This window comes from Columba livia, chromosome 2 (genome assembly GCF_036013475.1).
Source record: "Columba livia isolate bColLiv1 breed racing homer chromosome 2, bColLiv1.pat.W.v2, whole genome shotgun sequence".
Classification (NCBI taxonomy): domain Eukaryota; kingdom Metazoa; phylum Chordata; class Aves; order Columbiformes; family Columbidae; genus Columba; species Columba livia.
This window is the reverse complement of record NC_088603.1, coordinates 5,762,828-5,775,090: the sequence shown is the minus strand read 5'-3', so window position 1 is coordinate 5,775,090 and position 12,263 is coordinate 5,762,828. Positions and strand designations below refer to the sequence as shown.

Genomic DNA, 12,263 nt, shown 5'->3' with positions numbered 1-12,263 from the left:
CTAGTACTTAATCAATACAAAAGTTTGGAGCTCTGGGTGTATAATTTGGTTTCTGGCTTTGAGTTAAGGAATCACACCTGAGAAGAAAGGAGGGAGGGATTGTCTGGTGTTAGCCAACTGTTGTTTTTTGTATTTCCCTGGAAATAGCTGATATCAGAACAGAAGTTTTGGAGTAGATGGGTCTGGGCCTGACCCTGCCTGGCAGTTCTGTTTCCATGCTAATTTTTGTGTTTACCGTGTATAAATAACAGGTTTAGTGCTCTGTTTTGGAAACCAGGCATGGTCAGTGTTAATCCCCTGCCTTGTATTTGAATAGTGTGGACCACAGTCCATAAAGTCATTGGTTTAGGGGGACCAAGACCGGTCTGTATAACCCTTATTTTCCACTAAGGAGTGCGTGATTTCAGGGTGATCCTTGGCGAATGTCTGGTCACATCAGCGAGCAGCTTGTTACCTCGTTCTTGCCTGTATTTCAGCGTGAAGACCAGAACGCTTTCCTGTAAGAAAGGCTCTGGGCGTTTGATACACACTCACACTCACAGACACCTCTCTCCTTCCCTCCTGCCAGATTTCGACATCCCGTTCTGCGAGAGGTTTGGGAAAGGTGGCACCTTCCCAAGGCAGTACCACCTCTCCCAGAGTCGCAAGGACTACAGTGATGGTAAGAAGACGATGGAGGGTTGGGGAGGGGGGCGCTTGGTCCAGGATCTTGGTGGCTTGTGACAGTTCCCAGGACTGAGGACTTGAGAAGGAGAATTTTCTAACAAAAGGGGAAGAACCAAGTAATTTGGGATTCACTTGCGTATTGTGAAGAGCATCTTCTATGGGACCTTGCAGGTCTGCTCTTGGGAAGCGCTGAGCGTCTACAGCACTTATGAAAGTCAGTGCTCAGCTCCTTCTCTGCTTATACCTTGTGTTTTAATCAGCCACGTGATTTCTCATCAACATTTCCATTCCCCTAAATCGCTTGCTTTTGAGGATACTGGTTTGTGACCTTTATAGCAAGTTTCTCACAGAGATGTGTGAAATCCCCTAGAAATTTTGGGGTATCAGTATCTGTTCACATGTCTTTTTTTAAGCTGGTAAGCTCTGAGCTTTGGGGACTGCTCCATCACCTTGTTGCTGTTCCTTCCTTCACTGTGTGAGGCTGCAACTGATGGGGGGCAAAATGGAACAAGGATCAAATTCCCATGGGGAAAAAAATACTGAGGACATGCAGAAAATATAACGAGCCTTCCAGAATGAACTTCATCCCTCACCAACACCACCCCTGTGCAAGCAGTTATCACGAGATCTGGTGTTGCCTGTGTGGTCATTTGTGCATGATCTTAGGAGATAATTTGAGTGTAAATTCCTGCCTGTTCAGATTTTAATTGTGGTTAACAACTAACAAAAACCCTACTGCAATGAAACTGTTTCAAACCCTTCTGCTAACATCGGCGTTAGCTGTAATGCCTGCTGCTAGCAGCTCTTAAATTGAATTTAAAATGTTCATGGGGCTTTGCTTCAGTCTCATTAAACGTGTTATGTTTAATTTGTAGAGGTGCCTCACTGGAGCTGGGCGGTGATGTGAGAAGGTGGTGACAGGTAGATCCAAGCTGGTGTGTGTTTGTTGTGACTCTCCTTTTCTCCTACAGGCCGGAGGACGTTCCCCAGGAGTTATTTCCCACAGGAGAACCTGTTCCAGCTTGTCCCTTCCAGCCGAACCAAGAGCTTTAATGGGGACAGTAAGCTCAGCACCTTGCAGTACGACGAGTACAGGCCCAAATGGTGGAGCAATTGTGAAAAAGGTCTGCAGGTCTTCAGCACCTCCCCTACGAAAGCCAGGAACTGTAAGTGAATCAAAGCCACCAGTGTCTGGGGGATCAGAACATCTGGGTCTTAACACAAAACTGAGTTACTGTCACCTCCTGTGTTTTCCTTTGGCCTTGAGTTGAGATTGTATATGAGGTCAACTGGTGTCCATCGCTTGCTGAGTTGCAGAAAATCGCTTGTGTTGTGCTGTCAGTGTGTTCACACAGCAGGAGCTTCCAGGAGGGATGTGGGAGCAAATACATCCACAGGTTCTGTTCCTTGGCTTGCATTCCTGTCACCCCAGCACCCAAAGGTGGTGTTGCAGGCTGCTCTGGTCATGCCAGACTGCCCATGCTATAGGAATCCGTGCATTCTGGGTCTCTTCAGTGATGGATAACAGCCTAGGAGTGACCAATGAGATAAAATTCTTTGCTGGTTGCTGCTCAGCCATGCTGTATCCTGCTAACCACTCCTAGAGCAGGGGAAAGTCCAATATTGGCTAAGAAAGCAGTTTTTGGAGAAAGAACTCTTAGAAATGTGACTTTTCTGGGACTTATTTCTGCTCTAAAGCAGACTGGGAGACATCGCGCCCACACATACTAGCACCAGTTTGTTGTGGTGCTGCTGGGAAAGGGTGATTCACTGCCTACCCTGGTGAGCTCACTGAGTCTGATCTGTGCTCTGGTGGGTCAGATGGACCCTGATGCTGAAGTCTCCATGCTCTTCTGCCAACCTTCTCCTCTCTCCTATAGCCCTGCAGGCGCCTGTGAACTGGAGGCTGGGGAAGCTGCTCGGAAGAGGAGCTTTTGGGGAAGTTTATCTCTGCTACGATGCTGACACTGGCCGGGAGCTGTCGGTGAAGCAGGTGCCTTTCGACCCTGACAGTCAAGAGACGAGTAAAGTGAGTAGGAGGGCAGGACTGTGTTCCGCAGCGCGTTGGGGAGTTGTGGGCTTAGAGCAGAGGTAGCAGAGAGCTCTGTGTCCCTGATGGAAAGCAGTGTGTGGAGACAGAGTGTGTTGTTTGCCGTTTTTGGAATGGTCCTGAATGGCTTGTGGCACCGGTCAGCATGCTCTGGTGATGTCTCTGCCTCACTGTTCCTTGGCCATGTTGGCCTGTTCTCTCTCAGGTAGCTTTTGCAGGTCTCTGCGCTTCCTTAGTTCCAGGCTTTTTGCTGCCTTCACCTTCTGCCCACTCTGGGTGCTGCGTGAGTGCAGGAACGATATGGACCTGCTGGAGAGGGGCCAGAGGAGCCACAGGAGTGATCCGAGGCTGGAACAGCTCTGCTGGGAGGACAGGCTGAGAGAGTTGGGGTGTTCAGCTGGAGAAGAGAAGCTCTGGGAAGACCTTATCGTGGTGTCGAGGGTTAAGATTGCAGAGTGACAATAAAACCCTGGCAGATGTATTGTTAACCCCCTCTCCCCCCCCATTTCCCCCTTTTTGCCCCTCCCTTTCCCCACTTTCCACTAAGGAGAGGCGATTGGGAGGAAAGAAGGACAGAGAGAAGGCAGTTGGAAAAATTAACAATGTTTTACTAATGCTACTAATAAGAATAGAGAAAATAATACAAAATATACAAAACCAATCTTGAAAGTCCCAGCAACTGCAGAGCCGGCAACCAAAGCCCTGGATTAGACTCTGCAGCCAACCGGAGCTGGATTCAGTCTGTCACTAGGCCTCAGTTTGCAGGGACGACTAGCAAGGTCCTCTCCTAATGTCGCCATAAGGAAAAAGGGAAAAAAAAAAAGGGACGAGATCCTCGTGATCTCCCACTTTTATATGAAGTATTCACATGAATGGAATGTTATACACAGTTGGTCAGTTTCTTGGTCTCTTGTTTCTCGTCGCCCCTCTAGCGAGATGTCCATCCATGCTTATCAATAAGTTTGCATTCCATTGCTAGGTTTACCAAAACATGTGTCTGTTTCTCCAGGAAAATGCAGCTAATATGAAGCTTTAGCTGACAGGAAAAATTCACTGAAAGAGAAACTTGTGTTTAACAAAACCAGGACACATGGCCTTTCTGTATTTAAAAGAGGCCTGTAAGAAAGATGGGGACAGACTTTTTAGTGGAGCTTGTTGTGGTAGGACAAGGGGTGATGGTTTTAAAATAAAGGAGGGGAAATTTAGGCTGGACATGAAGAGGAAATTTTGTCCACTGAGGGTAGTAAAACAGTGGACTGGGTTGCCCAGAGAGGTGGTGGATGAACCGTCCCTGGAGACATCCCAGGCCAGGCTGGACGGGGCTCTGAGCAACCTGAGCTGGTGAAGATGTCCCTGCTCATGGCAGGGGTGGCACTGGATGAGCTTTGGAGGTCCCTTCCAACACAAACTATTCCATTATTAGATTTACTGCTGTCTTCTTTCACATATTTCCAAAAAAACCCTTAGCACAAGTAATGATAAGTAAACCTGTCTCAAGCAAACCCCTTGTGTATCCCATCTGCCTTTCTCCTTGCCTTTTTTTTAGGACAGTGCTCCTCATGTCTGAGTGTTATGTGGCTGATGGGGGCAGCCTCACAGATGTTACAAAGAGAGTGCTCACCATTGAGAAATATTTGGATAATATTCTCAAAGTAACCATCCCCTTTCTTCACAAAGCATGTCTGTTTTCTTGCAGGAGGTGAATGCCTTAGAATGTGAGATTCAGCTGTTGAAGACACTCCGTCACGACAGGATAGTGCAATACTATGGGTGCTTGCGGGATCCCGAGGAGAAGAAACTGTCCATCTTTGTTGAATACATGCCAGGGGTAAGTGTGGTTCCTACTAAAGGTTATCCCGAGAGACAGAGAACAGGTTTAGATTGCCCTGGAGTTCGGCGAAATTTAGTTTTGGTGTTACACAGCACCTCAGTCGTAGACTTTGTGATGAGCCAAACGAAAATGGTGAATCTCTGCATCCATATGGCTTGGGAAAGCTTAGGTTGTGAGTCAGATGTCATGGGGAACCTCCTCTACATGCAGTGAGGGAAACCGAGAGCCTGGAAGGCAGGTTTTTGGTTGGAATCCTGGAGCAGGGTGTGTTCAGTCTGGAATCTGAACGTGGTGAATGTGGGACATGATCCAGATCTGGTTCCAAACACTGTGGCTTGAGCCCATCCTTAAGTATTTATTGCAAATCCCTGCAGGAGAAGCTAATAGTACAACTGTCCACCCACAGCTGTCACCAATTATTTATTGCTTTCAGCATGTGTGTATTAAAAACAGTGTTAGTTACTTGTAAGTCTTCTCTTCAGGACAGAGCTTCTTGTTGGTGGTGTTATCCTCTCGTGCAGGAATGGCTTCAATTTGTGGCTTTGATATAGGATGAAACAGCCGTGGGGAAAATGTTCAGGAAGCTTTGAGGCAGCTTCAGCATGGGCTGGAGAATGTACACAGATTAGTTGAACATCTTTCTCCATTTGCAAGCATGTGAGTTATATCAGCCATCAGGATGAAGTTGTCGGTTGGTATAAAGCAGCCTAACGCTATTTACATTGCTGGAGGATCTGCTCTCCTAAGTCCCGCCTGTACAGCTGGATTCATTCCCCAGAGTGTGGAAGAATAAACCCTTGTTTATACAGAGATTTGTAAGGTCAGAAGGGACTATTAAGTCATCTGGTTGCAAATCGTTTTGGTCATTAGTAAACATGCTAGAAGCTCTCCTAACGCATCTGGCACGTGAGTAATCAGGTGGACTTCCATGCATTCAAGTCTTTTCCAAGCCCTGTCCTCCCTCTCTCATGGTGAGCAGGCGTCTCGCTTTCAGGTCTTACCATGAGACGTGGACCCGGAGGAGTAAACCCTGAGAGTCTGAGTCCCCTTGACACTTATTCTGCAGCATGCCAATGTTTTTTAGCAGCCAGGAAACCAACAGTTGACGCTGGAGCAGCGTCCAGCAGGGCTGGAAGTTGAGTGTTTGTTTTTTTAATGATAAACCAGAGCTCTGACCAAATACAGATTGACTGTCGTGCTGCAATGATGGCTCATTTCACAAAAGCAGCTCAGGGCTTTGGTTTCCAAGGCCAGTGGAAGTGAATGGGTTCCCAAACCTTGCAGGACAGCAGCTCCACAGTGCTGGGTCTGGCCAGATTTTTCATTAAACACGACTAGCTTGGCAAAATGTTCACGAGACCAAGCTCGGGTGCACCATTACCCTGGCATTCCTATGACTGTCCTCATGAAGTAACTGATTGTGTAGTTTTTTTATTGTGCCCATTCAACTATTTTGTTCAATTTATGCTTGGAAAAGAGTAGCCCATCTGACCAAAGGCCTTGAAGATTCTGTTTCCCCTTCTTCAGTATCATGTTTGATGTCACCTCATCAGGGTGAGGGAGGTCCAAGATAAGAATGTTTGGGTTGTGTGTGAGGGAATATATCTGCATACAAGTTGTATGAGGGTGTAATTTCAGAGCATCTCGGGTTACTTCAGCAGCACTGTGAAAGGGGAAGGAGAGGCCCATCCACACGATCACCTCAAAAGAAGGTCAAAACAGTCGCTGGGCAGAGATGGGTGGATGTGGTAAAGCTGGTGCAGTTGAGTCACTGATGTGGAGCAGAGCATCCCACTCTTCCCAGAAAAGAAGGTCTATGGCAATCTTGGATCGACTCTGAAGCTGCAGGACTGGCAGAGATGGGATGGGTTTCCCCTCTTGCTCTTCAGCCAACTTGAATGCTTGAGGTGGATCTGGGTGTGACCTCTGCTTAAACCCCCAATCTGCCTGTGGCTCACTCCTGCTAGAACCCAGCTCTGGCACAGTCAGGGACATCCATTGCCAAGTAGGCAGAAGATATAGCTAAAACCAAGGGGGTCACTGCCATGCAGACAATAGATGTCTGCACCCTTCCTTCCTTCCTTCTTTGATCCATAAGACCAAACCAGGAGGAGCCTGCATGCTGGGTCAGAAATACAAGGCTGAGCGCTTGCAAATTGTCTACCCTGAGTCTTCTTGCTGAAGCAGTCCTATGTGGGGCTGACAGTGTCCCTCAGGAGTCTGTCCACTTTGTGGCAGTGGGTAGTTCTTGTGACAAGTTGGGGTGGAGGAGGCTTCATAGAAGGCTGACTCATCAGTTTGGCTGTGAACAACTAGTCGAGTTGACTTGTCACTTGAGTTGTAACTCCTCATCAGTTAGATGTCCTCATCATTATGATGGGGACAGACTTTTTAGCAGGGCCTGTTGCAATAGGACAAGGGGTGGTTGTTTTAAACTAGAGGGGAGATTCAGACCAGACATGAGGAAGAAATTTTTGACACTGAGGGTGATGAAACACTGTCCCAGGCTGGCCAGAGAGGTGGTGGATGAACCATCCCTGGAGACATCCCAGGCCAGGCTGGACGGGGCTCTGAGCAACCTGATCTGGTGAAGATGTCCCTGCTCATGGCAGGGGTGCCACTGGGTGAGCTCTGCAGGTCCCTTCCAACCCAAACTATCCAAGATTTTACGATCACTTTGGTCCTTCTCCATGTTGATGTCCAGCCACTAGAGGGGGAAAAGGCTCTGTAGCATTGGCAGAAGGTAACACTTGTACACACCAGTGACCTTTGAAATGTCTTTCTCCACCGGGATCTGAGACACTGGGAACAAGTCCTTGCTCCATTCAGCACTTAGTGGGTTTTTATCTGGCTGTTTCTACAGTAGAGTGGCTTTTTTAAACTAGGAGACAGAGTGGCCAGCAAAGTTTAAGAAGTCACTGCAACGTGATGCACCTGGTTCTGCTGGTCCTTACAGTTGCTGCGTGTTGTTTCTTTGCAACAGGGCTCAATAAAGGACCAGCTGAAGGCTTACGGTGCTCTGACCGAGAACGTCACGCGGAAGTACACCAGGCAGATCCTGCAGGGAGTCTTCTACTTGCACAGCAATATGATCGTCCACAGGGACATTAAAGGTGAGTAGATAACCCAGAGAGGCTTCTTGCTTGGATTTGTTCAACCCAACCTCCCTTTACCCCACTATAAATTCTTGTGCAAAACGTAGTGCTGGGATCTGGTGTTTGAAGTGTTTTTCTCACTGGGCTTCACCAATTCAAACCGTGAGAATCCTGAACAAGCAGCTGAAACCAACATCTTGTGCTGTCCTCCTGCTTGGGAATCCCAGATGAAATACATGAGAGAAGGGTTATTGTTAAATGTCCTTAAACGTATGAAACCTGGTGTAACATAGCCAAGAACTGAGAGGCCCTGGTGATCTGAGGCTCTTTTTCTGTCTACACGTGGGGAGGATGATCTGTCATCCCCCATTCACTGCTCACTTTTGGGAAACCTGAGACCATCCAGGAGAGCCCATGGGACTCAGCCCTGTTGGAGAGCAGAATGGGGGTTTGCTAATGCGGGGTCCAGCCCCACCAGGGCTCCCTCATGTCCTCCTTTCTGCCTTTGCCCTCCCTGCTCTCCTCACTGTAGCCACTTCAACTCACGTTGCTGCTTCATCTGTTGCGGTTTTTGTTTTTGCTTTTCACCCCTAGGTGCCAATATTTTGCGAGATTCTGCTGGAAATGTGAAACTCGGAGATTTCGGGGCCAGCAAACGGATCCAGACCATCTGCATGTCTGGGACTGGGATTAAATCTGTCACGGGAACACCGTACTGGATGAGCCCAGAGGTTATCAGTGGAGAAGGCTACGGAAGGAAAGCTGACGTGTGGTAAGGAGCGCAGCAGAATTCCCACTATTGCCGCCTAAACAAACGATCCCTTTGGGAAACTGGAATGAGAGTGAGAGGTGTAACTAGTAGCTGGAAGATGGAGCAGTGTGAAGGGTGGAAAGGGGATTAAAATGTTAGTATGAGCTGTGCAGATATGCAGAGGGAGCACGTCGTAGCTGGAAGTCCCAAAACAGGAGCGCTCAAAATCACAACTTGCTTTTGAAAGCTTTTACCACGTCTGAGAGTCACACGCAGCTTGAGCCCATAGCCGCTGTTTAGTTCTGGAAAGCAGGTTGGTAACAAAGTTTGCTGAAAGAGCTGCTGAGTTTTGGTGGCCTTGATTTTTAGATCAGCTCAACCCAGCTCAGCATCTCAGGGGGATCTTGCGCGGCCTCTCAAAAGCTGCCGCTGGGTGTTTACATGTGGCTGAAGCACAAAGCCAGCCAAAATCATCGGCTGCTTGTGAATGTGTTGATCTGTGGACATCCACAGGTGTCAGCTGGAGTCTAAAAGAGCTGGGATAACGCTACTAACCCTCTCAATAAATGGGAGGAAACACTGTTTTCGCAGCGTGCTTTCCACAAGGAAAGTGGGTACACCAGAACTCACCCTGCACCATCTGCTCCGGCTGGTGGGAGGGTTCAGTTCCTTAGGAGGATATATGAATGGAGGTAGCAAAGAGGGTCTGTACTGAGATGAGGACTCCTTGGCAAGCACAGGGAAACCTCTCAGGCTCTTTTTGCATCTGACGTGCTCCTTCTCGGGTGCACACTGGAGATGAAGTTGTATGTAGGTGAACATGTTTCATTGTGGCTCACCTTTCTGGGAAACTATGTGTTCTTGCTGAAACCATGGTGTCTAAACTTGTGCTCGGGTTTCCCTTCAGGGGATGCTTTGATAAGGTCTCTCATGCTTTTATGAAACTTAGTATCTGCTGGTTAACAGGCAGAAAAGCCACCAGCTTTAGGGCAAGGTTTGCGAGTCCACTCTGGCCAGTGGGAGCAGAGCCCTGTGCCAGGGACCTGTGTGAACACTGGGCTTCAGGGGGCCACATGTACTGCAGATGTGCTCCCATCTCACGTGGGTTTCATAGAATCATATAACAGTTTGGGTTGGAAGGGACCTCCAAAGCTCACCCAGTCCCACCCCTGCCATGAGCAGGGACATCTTCACCAGCTCAGGTTGCTCAGAGCCCCGTCCAGCCTGGCCAGGGATGTCTCCAGGGATGGGGCATCTCCGTGCAGTCCGTTCCAGGCAGGCACAATCCCAGAGCAAATAAATCCATGGCTCTTAGCCACTCTCTCACCCCTGCGTGCTTGGTGTTGTTGCAGGAGCGTGGCCTGCACCGTGGTGGAAATGCTAACGGAGAAGCCGCCGTGGGCAGAGTTCGAAGCCATGGCGGCTATTTTTAAAATCGCCACCCAGCCCACCAACCCCCAGCTCCCCGACAGCGTCTCCAACTGCTGCCGCAACTTCCTCAAGCAGATCTTCGTGGAGGAGAAGCGGCGGCCGACGGCCGAGGACCTGCTGAGACATCCCTTCGTCAACTGCGGGCTCTGAGCCCCCGGCAGCGGGGATGGGGAGACGCCGGCGGGAGGGGGGTGGCTGCCAAACCCGCGGCATTTTGGGCTCTGCAGTTCAGACCTTCACCTTGGGCTGTCCTGGCGGTGGCCCCCGTGGGTCCCTTCTTGCTTGTCACCAGCTCGGCACCCGCCACCTTGTTGGATTTCCAAGCTGCGCTGGGAAGTCAGAGCAAGAGATTTCCCAGACTGTGCGGGTGCTGGTCTTGGACCAAGTAACCTTCTTGCCGCCAGCAGTTTTGGGGTTGTCCCCCATTGCTGTGTTGCTTATTGCGGTGAATGGGACTTGTCCCCCACCAGCACAGCAGTGACACTGGCAGCATCCCTGGGACTGGCGGAGGAATAAGATGCTCAGTGGCGATCACCACCTTTCGCAGGGGAACAGACAGGGGCTTCAGCCAAGCCGGAGGAGATGATCCTCAGACCACGGAGTCGGGGGGACCTGGGTGTCCCCATTCACGAGGAGACCGAACCCTCCTGGAGGTCGCGGGCGCAGCCCCTGTCTCCAGCGGGACGGCGTTTCACACTGTTCTGTGCCTTAAGCGGTTACAATCAAGGAGTGATGCTCGACTCGGCATGAAGCAGCCGTGTTGACTTTGCCTTTGTGCGTGTGTGTGGGTGCGTGCGTGTGCGAATCTTGGAAGAAGGGGTCTTCTCGGGGCGCAGGAGGTCTCTGGGGGGTGACACCCACAGACGGATGCCCGGGACCTCTGCAGAGGCACGTCTAAAAGCCATCAGTGCTTGTGGTGGGATGAGTAGCAGCCAGTTTGTGCTGGGAACCATGAGGGAATGTCAGGAAGATGTGCCAGGGGAGGTTCAGGTTGGACATGAGGAAAAGGTTCTTCACCCAGAGGGTGCTGGACACTGGAACAGGCTCCCCAGGGAGGTGTCACGGCCCCAAGCCTGACAGTGTTCAAGAAGAGACTGGACAACGTCCTCAGACACACGGTGTGAACTGTGGGGTTGTCCTGTGCAGGGACAGGAGTTGGACTCCGTGATCCTTGTGGGTCCTTCCAGCTCAGGACATTCTGTGGTTCAGGTAGGAGCTTGGCGAGTGTGGCTTTCTGATCACAGCCTGTCCCCACGCTGCTACACCGGGACAGGACGGACACCAGTGCCTTTGGGAAGAAGCAGAACTGCAGGAAGAGCCCAGTACGTCTCTATAAAACCCAAGCAGGTGCCTAAAATTAGGCAGAGCTGGATGCCTTCTCCTCCACCTCTGATGGGACCAGCCCTGGGTGCAGGGACGGGGACATCACCTGAGGCGAGGCCACCTCAGACCAGGAGAGCAGAGCTCTGGCAGCTGGAAACAGATTTATTCCCCCAGTCTACTTGATATTGTAGGAGAAACCGGGCCAGTTGAAAGCAGAGTTGGGCTACAGCCTCTTCAACCAGCTCTACCCAGCTGGGAAACCCAGGCAGCGAGTGAGCATGGAGTCCCTGGAAGCTCATTAATTAATCATCTTGTTTGGTTGAGGGAAATTAATTGCACCATCCCACCTCCCCCTTCCCCGCTGTGTTAAACCATTTCCACCCAGCTCAGCAAAGGGTTAAATAAGCAGTGGCTGCTGGAGGGGGGGGCTTGTTTGGGTCACTGTGGTGGTGACCAGGTCACTGTTGGGAATGGGGGGGTAACATCATCTCCTTTTTTCATGGGGGAATGGAGGATTTTATTCTGTGAATAGGACCAAATCCGTCAGTCTGAATAATATGGGATGGGTGGAAAAAAAATAGAAGAAAAAAGAAATAATCAGTGTTGGCTGGGAGGGTTTTGTCAGAAGAGGGTGACCAAGTGTGTTCACCAAAGCTAAAACAAAAATACAATAGCACATTTTTAAGCTGTTTTCTCCTCTTTCCTTGAATCCGTTTGGTTTTATTTTCTCAGCCCTTTGGTGGGGGGTGTTTTCCTTCATTCCAAAGCCTTGAGAGCAAAACGGGGCTCCCAGCTGCCCCAAAACACCCAAATCCTCCCATGGATGGATGCGGCTCGTGTGTGTACATATGTGTGTATGATGTATATGTGTGTATGTATGTGTGTGTGTACATACGTATGTGCCACTCGCTCCTCAGGTGCCTTTGCCTTTTTATTTTGTTAAAACCCTCGCAGTGTCCTGATGTACAGAATGAAACTACGAGAATGTAAAGTTATCCCCTGTAAAGTTGTTTTCTTTTGTTGTTTTTGATTTGTGTGGTGCGGGCCGGTGGCTTTTCCTGCTTGTCACATCGTCGTGGACCCACTGAGAAGCTGTTATTGCTGGGGAATGGGACA

At 49.7% G+C, this 12,263-nt stretch overlaps 1 protein-coding gene across 3 annotated transcripts in view; it reads left to right on the top strand.

Annotated features, from left to right (window-relative positions):
* The window catches only part of LOC102088147 (mitogen-activated protein kinase kinase kinase 3), a 91,104-nt gene extending 78,951 nt beyond the window's left edge, over window positions 1–12,153 (top strand). For all 3 annotated transcript variants that reach the window (XM_065050354.1, XM_065050352.1, XM_065050353.1), the window contains exons 11-17: window positions 569–661; window positions 1,638–1,832; window positions 2,547–2,695; window positions 4,413–4,544; window positions 7,531–7,660; window positions 8,237–8,414; window positions 9,746–12,153. In XM_065050354.1, coding sequence (XP_064906426.1) covers window positions 569–661; window positions 1,638–1,832; window positions 2,547–2,695; window positions 4,413–4,544; window positions 7,531–7,660; window positions 8,237–8,414; window positions 9,746–9,974 — 1,106 coding nt within the window. In that variant the 3' untranslated portion in view covers window positions 9,975–12,153. The remainder of the gene's footprint in view (window positions 1–568; window positions 662–1,637; window positions 1,833–2,546; window positions 2,696–4,412; window positions 4,545–7,530; window positions 7,661–8,236; window positions 8,415–9,745) is intronic.
* The last annotated feature ends 110 nt before the right edge of the window (window positions 12,154–12,263 follow it).